This window comes from Dreissena polymorpha, chromosome 2 (genome assembly GCF_020536995.1).
Source record: "Dreissena polymorpha isolate Duluth1 chromosome 2, UMN_Dpol_1.0, whole genome shotgun sequence".
NCBI lineage: Eukaryota > Metazoa > Mollusca > Bivalvia > Myida > Dreissenidae > Dreissena > Dreissena polymorpha.
Genome location: NC_068356.1, coordinates 50,324,756 through 50,348,747, shown reverse-complemented (window position 1 = coordinate 50,348,747; position 23,992 = coordinate 50,324,756). Strand labels below are relative to the sequence as shown.

Below are 23,992 nucleotides of genomic sequence, written 5' to 3'. Positions count from 1 at the left end.
TGTTCTAGGCTTGTATTTACCGCGGTTACAATCTGCTATATATTTGCAGCGGTTATAATATGCTATATATAAAGAGCTTGTTATGATCTAATCGTTAACAATGCTGTATAGGTTCATCTAAGGGCATATTGTTTAGTACAATAGTTGTTATGCCATTTTTGAATGCTTTTAAACATGCTAAGGCGTACAAAATTAGAAATTATTAGTGCGGTGCAAGATTTAATCATACAATTTTCTTTCCTACAGTTATGGCGTTCGGTTCGTTCTGAGACAAGATGGCATCGCCCATAACAAGAAATTAATATAAAATGCCTTTTATACTTATTTGTGGGTATCCGTCTTGTGGGAAGAGTAGACGAACTGAAGAATTGAAGAAATATTTTGAAAACGAACAGAAAAAGACCGTAGTAGTAGTCAGCGATCACAACACTGGTGTCGATCGCAATAAAGTATATGCTGGTAATAATTTATGTAAATCAGGATATAGTTGAGTTTCGGAAATTTTATGTTTCGGCTTATAACAGTTACTATTTTGTACAGGTTTTTTTTCCCACTTTTTGGATAGATAGCCCATGGCTTTGGAATTGGGAATTTTATCGGCATTTTCATGAAATTGGGAAAATAAATTCATTAGCCTTTTTTTCCACACGAAAAGTTCACTGATTAGGGAAATACTAAATTTGATATAACTCTTTATAATCATTCAAATTAAAAGAAAAAATAATATAATACTTTGTTAGATGTAATTGAATTAAAATTGAGATAAAATACACACAAGACTTCTTTCTAAAAAAAAAAATTTTTTGCCACATTTTGGGAAAAAAGTATACTTTTTGGGATTGGGAACATAGCCGAATTTCGGCTATAAAATTGGGCCAAAAAAACCCTGTTGTATATGTGTGTGATTTTTATGCTCCCCGAAATATTTCGGGGAGCATATAGTTGCCAGTTTGTAGTTCCTTACTTCCTTACTTCCTTCCGTCACACTTTTGTTACTGTTTCTCATAGCACCTTCAATACTTTACCGATCTCTTTCATATTTGGCATGTAGGTACCTTGCATGGACCTCTACCTTTTGATGAGGCTTGAGGTCACTGGGGTCAAGGTCACCTAGGCTAATAATATACTTTTTCAGTCACACTTTTGTTACAGTTTCTCATAGCACCTTCAATACCTTACAGATCTCTTTCATATTCCGCATGTAGGTACCTTGCATGGACCTCTACCTTTTGATGAGGTTTGAGTTCACTGGGGTCAAGGTCACCGAGGCTAATAATAGATTTTTCCGTCACACTTTTGTTACAGTTTCTCATAGCACCTTTAATTCTTTACCGATCTCTTTCATATTTGCCATGTAGGTACCTTGCATGAACCTCTACCTTTTGATGAGGTTTGAGGTCACTGGGGTCAAGGTGACCGAGGCTAATAATAGATTTTTCAGTCACACTTTTGTTACAGTTTCTCATAGCACCTTCAATTCTTTACCGATCTCTTTCATATTTGGCACGTAGGTACCTTGCAAGAACCTCTACCTTTTGATGAGGTTTGATGTCACTGGGGTCAAGGTCAAGGTCACCGAGGCTTATAATAGATTTTTTAGGTGGTTATTAACACATACATTGACAAAGCGCATTATCCGGGAGCATCCATCAGTTCCACTGATATTCTTGTTCATAAAGGAAATCAGCACCAAAAATAATTGTTAAAAACTTTTAATACACTGTTCTACTTACAGTGGCGATTCAATGTACATATGTACATATTAAGTTAATTGATTATTTTCAGATCTACTCAGTTTTGTATCCAGTAGGGATAAATATAAATTTACACAGAACAAATTCCACTCTTGTCTAATATATTTCGCCTAAATAGGCTTTTTCAAAGTTTGTTTTCACAAATTAACTACATTTTCTTTCTGTTTCTCAACAAAACCAATTATAAAATCAATTAACAAATAACCAGTTTATTTTCAGATCAGCAGAATTCTTAATAAAGACACAGAGTTTAATTAAAGTACTTATTAAGATATTGTATAGCACGTAACTACATGAAACATCAAATATATAATACCAATGTTACATGTCTGGCCCAAATCAAATTGCAGCAGCAGCCTATTATATTTTGTTATTATCTAAACCATGAGAAATATTTGTAAAGTTATGATCTTTTTAAATATTTCTATGCATCCCAACATAATTGGAGCTTTGTCTGGAATAATACAATACACAACAGGGACATGGTATCAGGTAGCCTTTATGGGTTATTTACACAGTATTCATACAAGCAGATTATGTGAAACCTGTCAGACTTATTATACAAAAACACAATGTCTTCCAAAAAATTAGCTTTAAATACAAAAGTTTACTTGTAAAAACAAATATGTAGCATTGACCAAATGTTTGACATGATTCCATCCTTATCATACCAAAGATTGTCTGGATTGGACAAAAGTGTGCATGTAACTGTCTTTTAGCTTACAAATTGAGATCTCTTAAAATTGAGCATAAAAGTGAATTGAATTAATTACTTAGGTTAAATTTATAAGGATTGATGGGAGGTGAACTTAATGTTGAGATTTATTTATTAAAGATAAAAATAAAAATAGTAAACCTTCAAATTGGAAATTTTAAGATCCCATTTAGGAAAAATATACTTTTTTCCATTGGCAACTGGCCCCCTACACCCCTCAAATTTGAACAAAATAACAAACAAACACTGATTCCCCCAGTTTTTCAAGAATCTTGTGGACATTCATTTGTCCCAGTGTTTCACAAGAAATACTTGTTAGCTATGTAGCGTTTATCAAGTAATGTGTAGCATATGATTCAAACCAAACTTACTAGTGCAGAGATATACAGAAGCAGTAACTGGGCGTTTTTCTCTGTCAGTTTTTATTCTGCAACAAAAAATTGAGAGTGTGTGCATAAACTGCATGCTACATATCAATACAGACTTATCTGAACATGAACATAGTCATTAAAATGAAACAATTTTTTTACAAACTAATTGCGTTACAATCATAATGTGACATTTTAAACCTAAATAATTTGATATGCACTATTAAACTTTGAAATCAAAACACCATATATGTCTGCTCATAGGCCAAACATCCAATCATATTTTTGCAGAATATTTTAATGCAAGAATGTAATTATCTTATGTAGTTTTATACATCTTTTTCCATTATTCAAATGGAAAATGTAAAGATCATGCTTGTAAAATTATGTATTGCATAATTTTATCATTTAGACTAATACATTATTATGACTTGGCAAACTATTAAAAAATGCCATCACAATCCTCTCAAATGCTCTGACTTGTGATCTTAGATCTGTCACTAATTAGATTGACTTGCAGTTAATGGTCAGAGTCACACATAAAGGTCACATTGTGTTCAAGTATTTTCAACATTTGTCAAAAATGTCTTTTTCCTTTGTATCTTCAGACTCTAAAGAAGAGAAGATTGTAAGAGGCAATCTGAAGTCGTCAGTGCAAAGGTAACGTTCAAAACATCAGCATTTAAATAAGGAAAAATAACAGCTGATAAGCTGTATTGTGTGTAAGAACCAGTGGCTGATAAGCTGTATTGTGTGTAAGAACCAGTGGCTGATAAGCTGTATTGTGTGTAAGAACCAGTGGCTGATAAGCTGTATTGTGTGTAAGAACCAGTGGCTGATAAGGTGTATTGTGTGTAAGAACCAGTGGCTGATAAGCTGTATTGTGCGTAAGAACCAGTGGCTGATAAGCTGTATTGTGTGTAAGAACCAGTGGCTGATAAGGTGTATTGTGTGTAAGAACCAGTGGCTGATGAGCTGTATTGTGTGTAAGAACCAGTGGCTCATAAGGTGTATTGTGTGTTAGAACCAGTGGCTGATAAGCTGTATTGTGTGTAAGAACCAGTGGCTGATAAGCTGTATTGTGTGTAAGAACCAGTGGCTGATAAGCTGTATTGTGTGTAAGAACCAGTGGCAAGGTTAGCATAGTTGGTGGAGCGCCATGTTAGTGTTCCAATGTTTGTGGGTTTGAGCCCAGCACTGTATATATATTTCTTCTTGGAGTTACTTTAAGGATAGCTGATTAATATTTTATTCATATTTAATATGTTCATGGTCATGGTCATATTAAAAAAGTTAAAGGTCAATTTTAGGAAATTGTGTTTTTGACACTTTCTGGAGTGTTCAAGGTCCAAGGTCAATCAAAATACACTGTCAATTGTCCAATATTTGATATTAGTACCTGACACTTTGTCCAAATTATAGCCATGTCCATCAAGGATGAGTTTTCAAATAACTTGAATATAGTTTGTCAGCATGATCAGAATGAATGTCCGGAACACAAAAAACCCTGTCACAAGGTCAAAGGTCAACATCACAAATCAAGGTCAAAGGTTAAACCTAGTCTTTAGCAAATTAACGGTTTTTAAATAATTTTGCAGTAGTTACTAGAATATTATGAAACACATATTGTATTCAAGTCTACTGGATGGAGGTCAAGGTCGCAATTTAAGGTCTAAAGTAAAACAAGATAAAAAGATCAAGACTCCTCCAATCTTGACCTGAATTTCTTTAACAGATGGGCATACTAGATCATATCTTTGCGACTTTGTAGTTGAACTAATTTAACTACATTTGTATAACTTGTATTGTGTTACTCACAACATTTATATAACATATTGTGAAGTTGATTTTTCTTCTTCTAGAAACCTGAGTAAAGAAACAATTACCATACTTGATTCATTGAATTATATTAAAGGTGAGTATATTTCTTGTAAGAATTGTAATGTTCATAGTATTGTTGCACTCAAGATGTGATTTTAAAAGAACGTGTGAATACAGCATACTTGGACTTACTCTCACAAGTACAAATTGATTCAGTTTTTCATTCATTTATTGACATGTCATGTTATTTTGAATTAGCCCCTGTACATAAATAAATAGCAAGATATAGGGAAAAACAATTGTATGCAATTTCCTATAGGGTTAAATGGAATTCTGTATGCTTGTACGTTAAGAAACATAAATAAACTGCAGCTTGTTTGCTGGGGTTTCATATATTGTCATTTACAATAATACGTGTCAGACAAAATATTGTTTTCACAGTATTTTTAATGTTATACCATACTAGTACGCAATATCTCAGATATTATTGAAAGCAAGTCCGGGCTTAAGTGTTATTGGCCTCATGGGGAAGAGTATTTAGTTTGATGTCTTCATCTAATCAATATTACCGTCTTGCTTCTTCAGGTTTCAGATACGAGTTGTATTGTGTAACAAAAGAGTGCCAAACAACACAGTGTGTGGTGAGTAACTAACGTGCCATCTTGAAGAGTAATATAGCTCTAGTGATCTTCCAGTGTTTCTACATGCTTTAAATAAAGGAGCCAAAACCAGTGGTTAAAGTAAATTAATGATCTTTTTCCGTTGCCAGCAATGTAACTGTATGATCATGGAAATGTGCAGGTGGATCAAGCAAGTCTGATTTGCACCACAAAAAGATTTCACTTTTTTAAGTTCGGTAACCATAACAAATTACTTGCTTGTGCTAGTACTTTTTCTCCATGACCAATACTTTCACGCTAAATGTTAAATAGTAGGGCTTTAAAGATACATTCGAATATTCGAATTACTCGAATACGGCTGTGGACGAATCGTATTCGTTATTCGCCACCTCCTGAACCGACTATTTGACGAATACAAACAACGTGGTTTCGAGATCGAAAGTTTAATCATCTTATTTTACCTTACAAATGAAGTTTCATACAATAAACCCCTATATTTAAATGTTCTTCTCCTTATTCTGGCGTTTTTATGTCCCCCACCCACCATAGTGGGGGACATATTGTTTTTGCCCTGTCTGTTGATCTGTTGGTCTGTTGGTTGGTTGGTTTGCGCCAACTTTAACATTTGCAATAACTTTTGCAATATTGCAGATAGCAACTTGATATTTGGCATGCATATGTATCTCATGAAGCTGCATTTTGAGTGGTGAAAGGTCAAGGTCATCCTTCAAGGTCAAAGGTAAAAAAAGTCAAAGCGGCGCAGAAGGGGACATAGTGTTTCTGACAAACACATTTCTTGTTCATAATGTTTACCCCACCCACTATGTTACACAGTGAGATTATCAACACAAATGGTGGGCACCGGTTAAATATTTTCGACATTGAATTGAAAAATCTTTCGATGGTTGTTTAATGTTTAATACAAGTGATTTGATGCTCAAACATACACACAAAGGATTAGAGTTGTGGTCAGTATTTATGGAGTAATGAAAACTATTTCTTGTTCAATACTTTTTCTATTGTCTCACTGTTTTTATTCAATATATCAAATGAGCATATGTCAGATAGGTGACATTGAAATATCATCTACATCACCTATCTGGCATATGCTTATTAAATAAATGTGAATGGGTACTGTCACTAATGTGTCAACTGTTGACTCTTAATTGTTCTACGCAAGGATTGTGTTGGTACTAGTCATGTTTTCTCAAAAGTTTCAAAACTGTGTTCAAAGTTTAGGCAGTTTTAGTCAGTGTTTTGTTATTTCAAAGTGTTATATATCATATTTTCAGAATGCAATGATACTCAATTAATCAAATTGACAAATACTCATATTTCATACTATATAATGTCATGTCAAGTTGTCAGTATTACTTTTGTTCAGTGAACTTCATATTCAAGAATAAATATTCTTATTCGCCACCCTGTATTCGTGATTCGTATCGTATTCGTCACCTAGTGTATTCGTTACAGCCCTATTAAATAGCTCCTCAAATGAAGTCTTGGAAGCCACGATCATAGGACTGGCTAAGGTAAATAAAGAAGCATTGCATATTTGAGTGAAGGTGGGATCGCAATATAACTCTACCACACCTGAAAACTGATCTGACAAACATTTAAATGTCTTACAATTATATGAGTGCTGTCAGGCAAAATGAACACTTCATATGTAACAGTTCAAAAACAGGCCAAAAAAGTAGTCACTATGTACATGTACTAGCTGTTGGATAAAGGCAAGGTGTGGGATAAACCTTATTTTTATCCAACGGGTCTTAATTTGTTATATAAAACATTAATCTGTTGGATGAATTTCAATATCTTACAACACTACATCTCTATCAGCATGGCAAAATGTCAGACAAGTTGTAAACTGACAGAACTTGGTGTCTTATCTGTAATTTTGAGGTTTAAAATAGTCTGTCATTGTCTCTTAATGTAATATATGAGACATTCTCTGGGAAAACGGGACTTAATACATGTTTGTAAAGTGTTTTCACAGATAAGCCTGTGCAATCAAGATACTGCACAAAGGGGGTTCATTATACAGTGCAGTAAATCTCTACTGTTACAGTCAAAGTTGTTTAGGTAGAATAGTGAAGATTATCGCTGCTTGTTAACACTCTTCATCCCTAGTATGTGTACTGTTGCTTTCAGATATGTGTTTTAATCAGCCAACATGCAGTGGATTGAAGACAATATATGATATTATAAGATAACTATGAGTGGTAATTTTTGTGCATTTATATGAGAAAAATAAATAATTATTGAAAACTAAGCAAACTTATTTTCTTACATTAATTTCAAACATTAATAATTGCACTTGTACTTAATGATGCTGATTGTAATGCTCGTTTGAGATTGGCTATATTGCTTCAATCACTCTACAGGTCGCAGTGGTGTAGTGGATGAGGTGTCCACCTAGCGATCAGGAGTTCGTAGGTTCGATTCCTACTCGGGTAGCGTTCTCATTTTCTCCTCCATAGACACCAAGTACTGGTTCTTCCCAGGAAACGGACTACCTGCCTATAATACTCGAAAGAGCGGCTGGCAGTAAACAGAGATAGATAGCAACAGGTATTCAGTCCCGCTAATTGGTTTACTATCACTTTCAAACAATGGTTTACTCTATTGGCCTTAAAGAACTATTTTGCAAAAGTATAAAACAGTGTGCTTTGCAAGTTCATGTAAATTGTAGTACAAACTTTGTGATTTTCAGATATTCTGTGATACCAGTAAAGAACTAGCAAGTGAATGGAACAATAGCCGAGCTGAGGAAGAGAAGTATTTGCAACAAATGTGAGAATAACTCCTTTGTCTTTATCTTAAATTACTAAATGTTCCACTGTTTTGTTAATGGGATGTTGAAATTTATAGCAGATTTACCCAGAAGTAGTTTGCTTTCAAGTCATTCCGTCGGACCAAGACTCAGGTTATGCTTAATTGTTCTCTATGGCTTGCAATATTAATCTGACATGGACCTTAATGGCTTTAAATGGAATTCACACAGTTTTTATAGAAAGCAGTATTCTCTGGTCTAATTTTGTTTGTGTGTGGATAATTATATCCATTTGCATCCATGTAGTTATTACATGTATGAAACTGACATTTTACACATCTTCATAAAATAGATGATTCTTTATTACTTTGCTGTAATTACAAAATTGCATGTGCTAGAATTTTCTTATATTGCAATTTTAAAATGATGCTATTTTACCGAATTTCAAGTTTACCATGGAACCTTTCTTCCCCTTTCTCAACTTCGTCAAAGCAGGCTAGGCTCTTTTCCCAATAAATAAAATAAAAGCCCAGATGTGGAATCATTTTTATTCAGATTCGATGGCCTTGTGCAGAGGTTTGAGGAGCCAAGGTCCAATAACCGCTGGGATAGTCCACTGTTTGTAATTCAGAAGGACGATGTGTTGCCGTTGGATGCAATATCAGACGCTTTGTTGAAGAAGAAGGCTCCAGCCCCCAATGCCTCCACGGCACCAGTTTGTAGATTTATACTCAGTTGAAATAGAAAAGTCCGTATTTATGAAAATAACTTTTAATCTCCTCCACATTTTTTGTCTAGTCCCAATGCATCACGCTTTGTACAGCTTTCACAATGGTTGAGGGTATGTGCATAAATGCATGTGTAGGGTAGTCACTCCTGGGCTGATCATTCTTTATGCAATTTTTAAAAATAAATTACGTAAATGGTTAACTACTAGAATATGTTGTGTCTCATGTAAGGCACGTCTCCCTAGCTGAAGGTGAATGTCAAAATTAGAGGTAATAGTTAGACAAACAAATCGATGGTTTGGACTGTTACTTCATCATTTATCCATTAATTTAATAAAACCTTTCCACAGTTGTACAGCATGAGGAGACCACATGTTTCATGTAAAATTCAATGATCAAGAAATGTTGAAACAACTCATCCATTAATTAATACAATAGCATTAGGAAATTCATATTTCATTTACAATCCATCTTCCTAGCTAAAGAAGCGAAATCGCACATTGTGGTTAATAGTCAATTTGTTGTGGTCTGAGGCTTTAAAAAATGTTAAACCCTAAAGTTTAAATGAAACTCGTGTCTCCGACTCAGCATACTAGTGTAACCCCAAAGAGACTAGCTTTCAGTATATGGCAGGTCCTTTAATTCTAAAAGTGAAGAAAAAGCATGACCAGCCAAAAAGTCTTTAAAGTGGCCTTTTTACAGATGTGTGCATGTATTGAAGTTTATCATTAAACGCTTTATATTGATAAATGTAAACATTGGAATGAAAAAGCTCTAGTAAAAAACAAGAATAAATTTAAGAAAGAAAAAGTAACCCTTACCTGGGCTGGAACCACTGACCCCTGAAGTAAAAGTCTATCGCTTAGACCACTCGGCCATCTGTGCTCATACAATGTGGGATGCATTTTATACTTTATACATGTATAAGCAATCCTCGTAGTATCACAAAATATAACAACTGAACAGAACTCGCAAAATTACTCAATCGTTTCGCGCTGCAACGCTTTATAATTTTCAGATTTTTTAACATCGAAAGATGCATATAATTAACCAGGTTTTCCGAAGGAAAAAACTGGTTATTAGATTGGCGAATGCGGGCGGGCTGGCTGGCTGGCGGGCTGGCGGGCGGGCGGAACAAGCTTGTCCGGGCCATAACTATGTCGTTCATTGTCAGATTTTAAAATCATTTGGCACATTTGTTCACCATCATTGGACGGTGTGTCGCGCGAAATAATTACGTCGATATCTCCAAGGTCAAGGTCACACTTTGAGTTCAAAGGTCAAAAATGGCCATAAATGAGCTTGTCCTGGCCATAACTATGTCATTCATTGTGAGATTTTAAAATCATTTGGCACATTTGTTTACCATCATGGGACGGTGTGTCGCACGAAAGAATCACGTCAATATCTCCAATGTCAAGGTCGCCACGACTAAAAATAGATTTAAAAAAAAAAACTTACAAAGGGGGTTAATTTTGTTTTTTCATTTCAAAAGTTCAGTTTGAGTTTTCTCCCTTTATCAGATTTTTTTTCACAATGAAAACCTGGTTTTGTGACAATTTTGTCCCTTGTTGATATTTTAGAGCATGGTTAATGTTCAGTATTACTGTTCCCTCACAAACATCATAACTACAACAACAATTTGCGAATCTGAAACATTTTTTGAAATTGTCAATTTACAAAAACGTGAAAAGGCCCCTTTAATTGAAAACAAAGTGAAATTATTAGTCAGGTGAAATCAATGCTTAAATGACTTGAATCTCCTGTGATTATTGTAAAAGTAACCCTTCTGGTGCTGTATACCAAAAGAAATAGTTAGTTTCTAATAATAAAGGCAATTTATGGGCTATTGAACTTGTATTTCGGTGATGAAAAATTGAATCTAAGTAGCCCAAAGTGCTAGTGGCATAACATATATTACGCCTAAAATATTAATGCATGTGCGTAAAGTGTGTCTGCTGCTTTTATGGAATTTTCCGTAAAAAGGAAGTCTCTTCTAAACGAAAATCTAGTTAAGGAGTGTCGTCCCAGTTGAACTTGTGCCGACTGCATGCACATGCATTATTCTCCTTTTTTCAACAGCGATTCTCGTATATTTCAGCAACCCCTCTCATCTACCAACTTCCTGTATGAACTGGACAAGACGACCCAGGACGTTGTGGGGGTCATCATGGGGTCACAGAAAACATGTGTCCCTGGGGATACTATAGGCATACCCGGAGCTACAGATCAGGTACATTTTGTTCAAAGCATCACGATTAAAATAAATTTTAACATGTTCGTCTGTCTTAAAGTCTGTTGATGTATACAAACTTATTCTCGAATTTTTCAACAAACCCCACTGCTTTTCATGCACTGTTTCAATTTATGTGGCCACCCATATTTTGGTATTAAAACAACACTAATGCAAAATAATAACATTATATTGACCAGTACTTATTCTAGTTGCAGTTTCGTTTTTGTTTCAGCTTCAGTACACGCGACCTTTGACCCTTGCCGAGCTTCAGAGGTTGCGACGTCAGTTCATCACGTACATGAAGATGCACCCCGTGTCCAACAACGCCCAACTTACAAACATGTTTATACAGTACCTTAATAATACGCTCAAATAAAAATATATGTTTTTTTTAATATTATATTCACTAGTAATCAATTTTAAAGGGTCAACATTTTCGTATAGATTTGGTGTCAGCCTTTTTTATGCTCCCCCAAAATTTATTTTGGGGGGAGCATATCGTCGCCGCTTCGTCTGTCCGTCCGTCTGTGTGTCCGTCCGTGCACAATTTTTGTCCGGGCTATTTCTCAGCAACTAATGATCGGAATTCAATGAAACTTTATGGGAAGCTTCACTACCAAGAGGAGATGTGCATATTATCAGCGGGTTCTGGTCGGATGATTTTTCACAGAGTTATGGCCCTTTGAAATTTTCCATTAACTGTACATATAGTGCAATTTTTGTCCGGGCTATTTCTCAGCAACTAATGACCGGAATTCCATGAAACTTTATGGGAAGCTGCACTACTAAGAGGAGATGAGCATATTATCAGCGGGTTCTGGTCGGATGATTTTTCACAGAGTTATGGCCCTTTGAAATTTTTGAAATTTTCCATTAACTGTACATATAGTGCAATTCTTGTCCGGGCTATTTCTCAGCAACTAATGACCGGAATTCAATGAAACTTTACTGGAAGCTTCACTGCCAAGAGGAGATATGCATATTATCAGCGGGTTCTGGTCGGAATATTTTTCACAGAGTTATGGCCCTTTGAAAATTTCTATAAAAAATTATTGTCCCCCCAACTACTGTGCCCTCAAGACGTTTCCTTTTATCTGAATATATAGTGCAATATTGTGACGAAAAAAATCTTTGGGGAGCATCACCCGTCTCCGACAGTTTCTTGTTTATCAGGTCATGGGTTCAATCTTTTGAATGTTCCCAAGACTTTTGATCAGAGAGTCCAGGTTTCGATCATTGATGGGACCCGCACAAGCAGTTTTCTCCCGCCCTGGCAAGACAGTGAACTGGCACCGGGCTCCCCAGTTTTATTGATTAGAGTCTAACCAAAACTTTTGTTCAATGATATTTATTTGTACGTATGTGTAATTCTGCCCGTTGACTCATTTTTTTTTACTGAATCTTTTACTGTGTGTGTTTTGGCTTCAACTCGTCTGTACTTGTGTTGCAAGCTATGCATCTTCTATGAAATAAATTGTGTGTAACAGTGCTATAATCAAGAGTTTAACAGTGATGCATGATTGTACATGGTCGTGAGTTCCTTGACAATGTCGTTACTTGCATCACGTTACAATGCCATGTGTCGTGTTTAGTGTCCCTTTACAATCTGATGCAGCGTGTCACGATACAGTGTTGTGTCGACTGGCATGCTAGAATAAGGTGTCGACTGTCATGTTAAGATGTTACTTAAATGTGGTTTATTGTATGACGAAAATAGCTCAGAAAATAAATGTAACGTGACACACACAGTGTCGTGTCGAGTGTAACACGAGGAGTACATGCCACATGTTGAGTGTCTTGCTTATATGTCTTGCCGAGCTACGTTTACTTTAAGTCAGTGATCATGTAACGAAATAATATGTTGATTGGTGAATATTCGTTTTCCAAGAGATCTGGGTGATATCAAGAACAGCAAAGGCTGATGTGCAATTGTTCATATACATTGAAAATACCTGTTTATGTTTGTATTCGTGTTTTATATAATTAACTTCTTTATTGAACGCTACAACTTATTGAATTAACACAGGCCTGTATCAATCATTTAAGTAGTACCCGGGCCGACAATGACCAATCGAGCCAAACTTAGGAACGGGTTAGTCTGGCATATGAACCCCGTCACTTTTAAAGAAATCTTGAACCATAGACCGATTTACTGAAACATGTTTCATACTTTATAGCCAAAATAACGACTTCTCTTTTCACATTACACAAAAATCTACGTAGATCTATCGTACCTGCTGTTCGTTATCTTCGACGCAATTTAGCGTACAATATATTATAAAATATTGTGATTGTGGGTAATGGATAATCCACTGATAAGAGAATAGCATGACGCACATATCGATTATTCTAGCCACATTACACGGTCATTTAAATGCTGACAAGGATGTATCTGGTAACTTTCCAGTCGTCAAACTGTGAAGTTCATCGTCCAATCGGTTACGCGAATGCTTATGAGGGCGGGGTTAACTATCGACCATTATTTTTGATTGACGTCGGGCATGAAGTAAGAGTTTATCGCAGCTTGATTAGCAAGAAGTTGTACCATTTGAGTAATACAAAACCGGTAATTAGTACAGTACAGAACATTAAAGTCGGTTTCGGGCATCACCATCACAACTTTTTACTGTAAACAAGTGTTACCTATGACTCATAATTAATACGAGAAACTAATTGCAAGTGGTAAACAATTAATTATTATAGCGAGTAAGTTGTGAAAATGACTCCCAGTTACAATTATGTGATAACAATTAATTTAATTCCAGTAATGTATATTTCAACATGTCCATTTATAGAACTGATTCACCTCGTTTTTCTGACATTTATTCGACACGTAATGCGCTTTAACAAATTTTCGTTGAATTAATTACGCACACTTTTAAATGTTTCGTCCGATAATCGATAGTTAGAAGACTGATGATGGCAACCGGCCATGATCCTCGTGGACAACGTGAATTTCATGCATAATTGCGTCAAAACATTTATTCGACTCGTAAAGTGTGTAAACAAATTATTGTTGAATTTATAACGCAACGGTTAATATTTGTTGAAATCTCAAATGGGAATAATTAAATTTTTAATCCGAAACCCATTACCGTAAGTCGATGTTAACGCGTTTTTAATCCGAAACACACTTCCGAATGTAAATGTTACCGCAACGTTAAATATTTTTGCTTCAAATTAGCAGTGCAAATTTATTTTGTGTCGAATCTTTTTCTCAATTAAAAAGAGCGCGAAAATTATGCAGCATGTACAACGTCGCGTCTATTGCATACAAATGGCGTGTATTGAGCGTTTTAGCAAGCACACAACAGGTCAGGGGATTGACGCATATTCAGAGGCAATATTTCATCAAATCCATAAATAGTCACTTAAAAAATGGAAAGGTTTGTGTTAAAGAAATAACTGAAAGCTTTTATCGTAAATATTTACCAGAAAGAGATTGATAAAAACGGAATAAACGGGATTATCGGGTAATAAATAGAAACTTGAAAAATAGTAAGTATACAGTAATAGAGTCGGGTTGAAACGGATGTATTGGGGAATCGTTCGAGTCGGGATTTTACTATCTGTGCGAAAAGTTTTAAAACAATTAAACAATATAAAAAAATATTATTTTAAATGACTGGAGGATTTTTTTGAATAGTCATAGCGCACCAAATGACGTCTTTTGACGCTGTTTTTTTTTTTAGTTATAACGCACCACAGAACGTGAATTGACACGTTAAATTAAAAAAAATCAACGTAGGGAGGGGACACCCCTCCCGGACCCACCCCCGGGGCGCCTGAACAAATTCCTGGGGAAGGCACTGTGATTCTATATAAGATTGGGTATTTTCTTCGATTACACATTTTCAGGTATAAACACGCGTGTTGTCGCATGCTATGCGTAAGTCAAGTGTTATTTAATTTGCATATACACAGTCAATTCAACATATTTAAGTTTTTCAAGAAATACAAACGATAACTTAGCAAATTATTTCGTACAAATTAGTTTTCAATAATTTCATCTAATGGCTAAATATTACAAGCCATCGATTAACATTTAATACATTTCTGATTGAATTTAAGTGTTCTCATTTCGCTGTTATTCATACAGAACGTTCCGGAATAGCCACGTGATGCTTTGGTAGCATATATAGCACACTGTTCAAAGTGTAAACTTTCCCCGCGAATAAGAAAATAAGGTGTACATGAAGTCAAATTATATAAGGATATGAAACGATCAAAGTCGTCCTACATACGATATGGCATGTTGTGATGGCTTTAATAGACCCTTTTCCCAATAAGCCACTTTTGATAAAGCGCGAAGTCATATGACTCGCAGAATTCTAGAACGAGGCTGAACTTGATGCCATTTTTAATTGGGCCACGCAACGCGGCATCTGATTTCGACCCTTCACGCCGTTTGAACATTGGGCTACGCACCGATATTGTCACCACAAGACGATATCATACAAGTAAGCAGTACATATATACTTCCCATTTGAAGTCATTTATTTCCTACCCCAATTACCATTGGTAATGGGTGCTATATAGGAGTCACTTTGTCGGTCCGTCGGTCGGTCTGTCCCGAAATTTCATCCGATCTTCACCAAACTTGGTCACAAGTTGTATCTAGATGATGTATAGGTCAAGTTTGAATATGGGTCATGCCGGGTCAAAAACTAGGTCACGGGGTCACTTAGTGTGTTTTAAACCGAAATTTTGTCCGGACCATAACTATGTTATTATGCCCCCCTTCGAAGAAGAGGGGGTATATTGTTTTGCTCATGTCGGTCGGTCGGTTTTTCGGATGATAACTCAAGAACGCTTAGGCCTAGGATCATGAAACGTCATAGGTAGATTGATCATGACTGGCAGATGAATCCTATTTTCAGGTCGCTTGGTCAAAGGTCAAGGTCAAAGTGTCTCGAAATAGTAAAATGGTTGCCGGATGATAACTCAAGAACGCTTAGGCAAAGGATCACGAAACTTCATAGGTAGATTGATCATGACTGGCAGATGACCCCGGTTGATTTTCAGGTCACTAGGTCAAAGGTCAAGGTCACAGTGACTCGAAATAGTTAAATGGTTTCCGGATGATAACTCAAGAATGCTTAGGTCTATGATCATGAAACTTCATCGGTAGATTGATCATGACTGGCAGATGACCCCTATTGATTTTCAGGTCACTAGGTCAAAGGTCAAAGTCACAGTTACTCAAAATAGTAAAATGGTTTCCGGATGATAACTCAAGAATGCTTACGCCTAGGATCATGAAACTTCATAGGTACATTAATCATGACTGGCAGATGACCCCTATTGATTTTCATGTCACTAGGTCAAAGGTCAAGGTCACAGTGACTCGAAACAGTAGAATGGTGTCCGGATGATAACTCAAGAATGCTTACGCCTAGGATCATGAAACTTCATAGGAACATTGATCATGACTGGCAGATGACCCCTTTTGATTTTCAGGTCGCTAGGTCAAGGTCACAGTGACTTGAAACAGTAAAATGGTTTCCGGATAATAACTCAAGAATGCTTACACCTAGGATCATGAAACTTCATTGGAACATTTATCATGACTGGTAGATGACCCCTATTAATTTTCAGGTAACTATGTCAAAGGTCAAGGTCACAGTGACTCAAAACAGTAAAATGGTTTCCTGATGATAACTCAAGAATAATTAGGCCTAGGATCGTGAAACTTCATAGGTACATTGATCATCACTGGCAGATGACCCCTTATTGATTTCAGGTATTTAAGTCAAAGGTCGAGGTCACAGTGGCAAAAACCGTATTCACACAATGGATGCCACTACAACTGACAGCCCATATGGGGCGCATGCATGTTTTACAAACAGCCCTTGCTTATCGTTAGATTTTAAAATATCTTGGTACATTTGTTCACCATCATGGGACGGTGTGTCGCGTGAAAAAAGTACGTCAATATCTCCAAGGTCAAGGTCACACTTGGAGTTCAAAGGTCAAATGCTTGTCCGGGAAATAACTTTATCATTTATTGTAAGATTTTAAAATCATTTGGCACATTTGTTCACCATCATTGGACGGTGTGTCGCGCGAAAGAATTACGTCGATATCTCCAAGGTCAAGGTCACACTTGGAGTTCAAAAGTGAAACATGACCATAAATGAGCTTGTCCGGGCCATAACTATGTCATTCATTGTGAGATTTTAAAATGACTGTACATTAATTTTGTTCACAGTCATTGGACGACGTGTCATGCGAAAGAATTCAAGAGTTCAAAGGTCAAAATGGCCATAAATAAAAATTACATAATAATTCTTAAACATCGCCATAAATTAGATTCTCTTGTTTTGTGAAGACAGCATACAAAATAGTCTGTGTCAATGCGGCACGTGGGGGTATACGTCAACGTCTGTGACAAAGCTCTAGTTGTTTTTATTTAATTGTTTGCACACATTTGACACTCTTCCTTTGAGTACTTTTATCCCGGCGTTAAATATCCCTTTGGTTCGGCATAAACCCATCATCTCGTTATGATCAGATACCGAGCAGACAAATAGAAACAACATGATGTCATATACACAGGTGGCAGAATTCTGGTCATTAAACACAATTTATGATAACTCCATGTCTTCTCGTGGTAGAAGTATTGGGTAGTTATTTTGTGGAGTAATGTGACGCCGAATACTCAACTGCTGGTAGAAGAACAGACTTTATTCAAAGTGGGGTGGAGCACAGAAGAACAAATGTTCAACTGCAAAGTCATAATTTAGAAACACCTGTCACAACTACCAACGTGACCTCTTCCACAACTTCATCGACTTTAAGAAAGCTTTCGACCGGGTGTGGCATGGTCTACGACAGGTTCTGAGAGGATTCAACATTGACGAATGGCTGCTGAGTCATCCAAAAACTCTACGGTAATGACAGCAGCACAGTACTTTTCAACGGGCATATGGGTGACTTCATCAGGACATCAGCGGGCGTCCGTCAGGGCTGTCTACTCTCTACCGTCCTGTTTATCATTTTCATTGAGAAGATAATGCAGGAGACCCTCCAAGGTCACCACACCTCCATCTACATCGGTTGAAAGACCGATCTCCAACTTGAGATGCGGATAACATTGACCTCATGGATGGCACCAACAGTGAATTTCAAGACCTCATCAACAGACTATGAAGGAGCAGGAGCATAAAGGCAGGTGGTCAGCATGGGAAATACGAAGATCATGGTGAACATCACGACCAACATCAGTGCAGACATCACCATGAGCAGCCAGAAGCTGGAAGAAGTGACCAGCTTCAAGTACTTGGGAGCAACCCTGTATTAGTATGGTATCATTACTGCCGAGGTCCGAATCAGAATTGTCGAGGTAATCAGAAGAAAAGCTGGATGGACAATGTGAGGGAGAGGACGTCCCGCCCGATGGATAAGCAACTTTAAGCGGCCCACAACAGACCTGACTGGCTGAGGATTTCTGTGTCGTCTTTCTCATTTACTCCCAACGGTCAGACCGGCCATGGCATATTTTGTTTGACCACAACGGGGTTAAATAACGTTTCCGGAAAATACATTCATTTACGATTTATAATATAAAATGCTATATGTTAACACACATAATCATTAATAAAAGTATTTCAATAAACATACATAGAAAGTTCGATTTGCATCATTTGTACGTTTGTTGTTGGGTTGTATCTTAATATTCATCGCAATTGTCGTTACATTTTAAGTAAATTCAGTCAATCTTATAGAACATTAACATAAATAAAATTAAAATATTGTTGTGTACTTCGCTTTTATAGGTCTTTGTTTAATGAGTGATTCAAGCCCCTTACACTTTCGATCGCTCATGAAAAATAAAAACACACACACCAATACCATTAATAATTAGAAGATAAAATAGTATATTGTATTATTTTTGTAATTTAATTTATTGAAATCATTGTGCAAGAAATAACACGGATCATATGTAGCTTTGTTTTATGAAATCGCACGTGTTTAGTCTTCAGACCACCTTTACTCTGATGCTTAAAATTTACTCTTCTTTTAGTAAAGATGCAAAAATGTGTTAAGGACGTATGCGGCAGTTTTAATGCAAATTTTGCTCCACCCATTTTTTGTATTTAGTTAGAACCATCTGTTGGGGATAGAAAAATAAAATAAAAATCATGGGTCACCGGTGTTGTTCATTTTTTATTCGCACTTGAACAACAAGCATATTTCAGCATAGGAACAATTCACCAATAAGGTAATAACATAAAAACTTGAGCAAATTAATGAGAAAAGTGTTGAAAACAACCTCTATTTCTCACAAAATCTGTAATACTGATTTAATTTGACTGCAAAATTATAATTGTTTTTACATGAATCGATTGATTTATGTTTGTTTTTATCAATTTTTAAACAAAAACAAAAACAACAGAATGTCAAATATGAAAATAAATAAAATGCATCAAAGTCATTTTTATTTTTACATGCCTTCCTCCACCTAGATTTTCTCCAAATTAACCTAAAGGTTTAATGAGTTATAACTAAATACAAATATAAAAAGAAAACCAAAGGTCACCGGGATCGTTTGTTCTCAAATGCAGTTTGACTGCATGTATAAAAATACAATTTCAAAACGCAGTTGAATCCATGTAGTAATGATGCAGGTCAAAACACATACTAGTACATGTATTGCTGTATGCCAATGAAAAAGTAGATTTAAATGTAAATGAAAACACGAGATATTTGTAACAAGATCAATAATAATAAATAAATACATTATCCAACTTAAAAAAGATGTATACAAAACATTTAAAGTGCCATATCGACAGTATTAGTTTTAATTCTAGACATGACTTGACCAATGTTTTTATGTATGCCAAAGCAAAAGTAGATTTCAATTTAAGTGAAAACACAAATTATGTGTAGCAAGATCAAACAAATATAAATTTATATTGAACCCAAAAAAGATGATAATTAAATACATTTAAAGGGGCATACCATTTTTTTTAATTCTTGACATGATTTTACCAATGTATTGTTGTATGCAAATGTAGATTGTAATATAATGAAACTGCAAATTATAAAAAATGTGTATCGATATCATTACATTAGGTTACTTAAGTATTCAATAAAACAATACGTATACACTACACTTAAAGGGGCATAACAACGGTTTTAATTGTGATTCTTGATATGACATCATCAATTCACGGCATATCATTTGTATGAATTAATGTATATAAACGCAGTACCATATTATTGGAATTGCTAGGAATATATATATGAAAAACAATTGTATCTTCACAGTTCATGTACGATAAAAATCTAATCCAACACAAGTGTTGCATTGTTAGGAAAACGTTTACATACTACAAACAAGTTTGCATGTGAATAGAGATACTACAGAAGGCAATTATGGCGTATATGTACATCAATGATTCACTACCCATGAACTATCTATAATGAGTTTTTTTTTTAATTATAATAATCTATGAGTTGTTGATACGCCATTGTTATGCAAAAATGCTGAAAACTGTACTTTGTTTTTAAATCTACAATGACTCAGATATTTTAAAGTACAAAATACTTTTTAAGAACGTACGCGGTAGTTTTTGTTATTTTTTTTTACATTTAGCATAATGTTTGATCTATCTTTTGCTGATATTAAAATACAATAAAATCGAGGATGACGGGTGTTCTTCTTTGTGTTATTGAGCTTTGAATTAAACGACTATTTCAACGTGTGAGTTCACCTCGCAAATATGCCTTAAAGAACAAAACTGAGCACACAAGTGAAAAAAAAACTGTTGAAAATAATGTATTTCTCTGTGTCCATTTATAATTATGATTACAATTTTATTTAATACGATAAAACGTCAAATGGATATCACCAAAGTTAATCGGAAAATTAAAAAATATATAATCTCTTACTTTCAACTTCCCCAATCCTACCCGTGATCCCATGTTTTGTCGTAAGTATTTCAGCGTGTCACAAAAAAGGGTGTTTCACTATATTTGGGTAGAAAGATTTAGATTGCATTGCATTCGTGTTATATGACGTTATGTGTATGATATAAATGGCTTGCACGTGCGGTACCGGCGTACGTTCAAATACTTTGCTTAACGATGGACCAGCCTGTAAATGCCTTAGTGTACATCAATGTTTTATCTAATCAATTGCTTAGCAAAAATAAACACAATCTTTTTCGAATCATATTGGTCAGAGAGAAATAAATTAAGCGAAAAAAAATAGTATGCAAGTATTATATACACGTGCGGCATGCACCAACATCCGCACATGGTTCAGAGTTATCAGAACGTCGTGGATGAATAATTTAAATTCATCAGATATTCTATGTAGTAAATAATCTGACACAACATTACATAAAAGTTGATATCTTAAGCCGTTGTTTGAGAAATTAAAGTGTTCCGATTTATTTTGAAGCATAACATGAAACGCACATAACGATTTTTATTATATTATATATAACACATTTACTTTGATGGCATGTTTTAAATATGTGATGATTCAATGACAAATTGCTTAATTGGAAAGAAAGCTATCCGTTTTAATTGTACTTGCGACACTAACATTTTCAGTTATAACGAAGAATTGACTGTTTTCCGTAATGAGATTCTTGGTTGTTGTTACAAACATGCGATAAAAGAGGTTTTTGTAGTCGCAGGAATGCTGGTAGATTCTTACTGTGTTTAAAGGGGCTGCAAATTGTTTATCAATTTTCTAAACTTCATAATACTTTATTTCTTGGTATCATTCCCTTATTGAATATGCATCCCGTTTTTATTCAAATATCCGAAAAAGCATACACTTATTGCGCAACCGGTGTTACAGTCAAAACAATGTCGCGTGAAACTAAACTGCCGCGTACGTCCTTAAAACACAATAAAGGACCTGATATCATTTAATTATCATTTAGGTATTATAGTGTTTATTTCGTAATTTGTAATCGATTTTTTATTAAACATATGCCTGTATGCATATGTAAACATTACGAATTTAAACAATAACAATAACTTGATTTGTATGTTGGTAACATTAATAATACCGATACAATTACACGTTTGACGCTTATTACAAGCAGTTGTCTTTTCCTCGATAACTAAAAGATGCTTTGCAAACGTCTTGGCAAATAATACGCACACTGGGTAAATTTGACTTCTAAATTTGCTCTTGTTCGTACAAAACCACTTGATATGTGGATCAGACTTACACTTTGAGATGGCATTTCGGAACAATACAAACAGGAAACTAAACACTGCTTATCGCACAGAGAGCATCCCCCGAGTGTTGAGATATTGTCTGCTTTGGGATTGACGTTAATTAAGATTGAAAGCGATTGCTGATTAAGTGGTTGATGTCCAAGCCCATCGAGGATTATTCGGTACGTTTAAAATGACTTGTTAAAGTGTCGCATCCTTTCAGGATCTTAATCAAGAAGTGAAAATACTTCAACATTGCTATTAATGTCCGCTATGTTGAACTATCCTTTTTTACTAGGAAATAGTTATGCCTCATGATCAAGAGATTTAAATATACATGCATGAACAGTTCAATTTTCACTATGTCACTATGTCCGTTTTGTCACTTGTATATAATAATTCTTTAATATTGTCATTCAATGTAAAAGCAAATTAACATAACATGTATATAGTGTCATGTAATTCGCTTATTATAGTGCCTAGTGTTATGGTTGATTTAGCACACGTATTAAACTTTCGATCGTTCATGAAAAATAACACACGCCAACACCCATACCTTTGAAAATTAAAGTTATAGTTATAACACTGTTTTTAAAATTAAGTTTAATGAGGTTCAGATACGGCTAATGTATGTATTTGTTTTGTGCAATTATCGATGTTAAGCATTTCGACCACCTTTACTCTGAATCTAATGTGTTAAATTACTCGTATTTTTATAAAGATAAAATAAAATTTATGAATAAACACAAATGTTACTAAATGATATGTTGTTGAATCATTATTTAGGTGTAATAATCTTTATTTTAGAGTTTCCTATCAATTTATCGTCGATATTCTCCACTATTTTCATAACAAAGGAAAAAAAATGTGTCAACCTTCAACCTTTTTCTGAAATTGGACCCATCATGTGATATCTAAAAATATTAAAAATAATGAGTGAACTTGGCATTTTCGAACAACCATTTTTAGTTGTTCGCGCTAGCGTGCAACTAATGTAGAGGGAGTTTTGCAAGTCAGTCTGCTCTTAACTACGCTAGGAACGATAACCACCGCAACTGCCTGTTTATACTTCACCACTGGTACACTGCAGACAGCAGTATGTGTATGTAATCAATAGTGTTTAACAGCTTGTGCGACGACATTGGCCAGTCTAGTGTTTAACAGCTTGTGCGACGACATTGTCAAGTTTATCATTGAAATCTGTACATATTGGCTGCTTTCAGGGAAAACGGGGCTTAATGCATGCCAAATAAGGTTAGTCTGTGCACACTGATTAGCCTGTTCAATGCGCACAAGCTAATCAAGGATGACACTTTCTGATTTTATGGTGGTTTTCGTTAAAAGAGAGTCTCTGGTACTGGAATGACAATTAATGCATATGCATTAAGCCCTGTTTTCCCAAAATGAAGCCTAAATTATATTTTTTATTAATAATTTGAAAAAGGATAAAAGTGATAATAACTTCAAAGAAACCTCGCTGACAAGGCAAATAAACACAATCACTTTTAAATGAAATAAACAACCAATGAGTTCTAAATTTTTACCTCGTGACCTTTTTAGTTAACATCTAAACGGGACCTTTTCACAGTTTGTCAGTAAATGCTTAATACTGATAAATGTAAACATTGGATCTTAAAAGCTCCATTATAAAAAACAAGAATATAAGAGGCAAAAAAAGTTACCCTCAACTTGGCTCGAACCACTGACCCCCGGAATAAAAGTCCATCGTCTAGACCACTCGGCCATCCTTGCTCATACAATGAGAGATGTATTTTATACTTTGTACG

General features: G+C 35.3%; 1 protein-coding gene across 1 annotated transcript; it reads left to right on the top strand.

Moving 5' to 3' along the window:
- The first annotated feature begins 277 nt into the window (after positions 1-277).
- On the top strand, positions 278-12,539 carry LOC127866996 (protein KTI12 homolog). The gene is made up of 8 exons (XM_052407913.1): positions 278-459; positions 3,446-3,497; positions 4,700-4,752; positions 5,244-5,299; positions 7,995-8,074; positions 8,610-8,769; positions 10,884-11,015; positions 11,251-12,539. The coding sequence occupies exons 1-8, from the start codon at positions 309-311 to the stop codon at positions 11,392-11,394; spliced, it is 828 nt and encodes a 275-aa protein (XP_052263873.1). The 5' UTR covers positions 278-308; the 3' UTR covers positions 11,395-12,539.
- Positions 12,540-23,992: the final 11,453 nt, after the last annotated feature.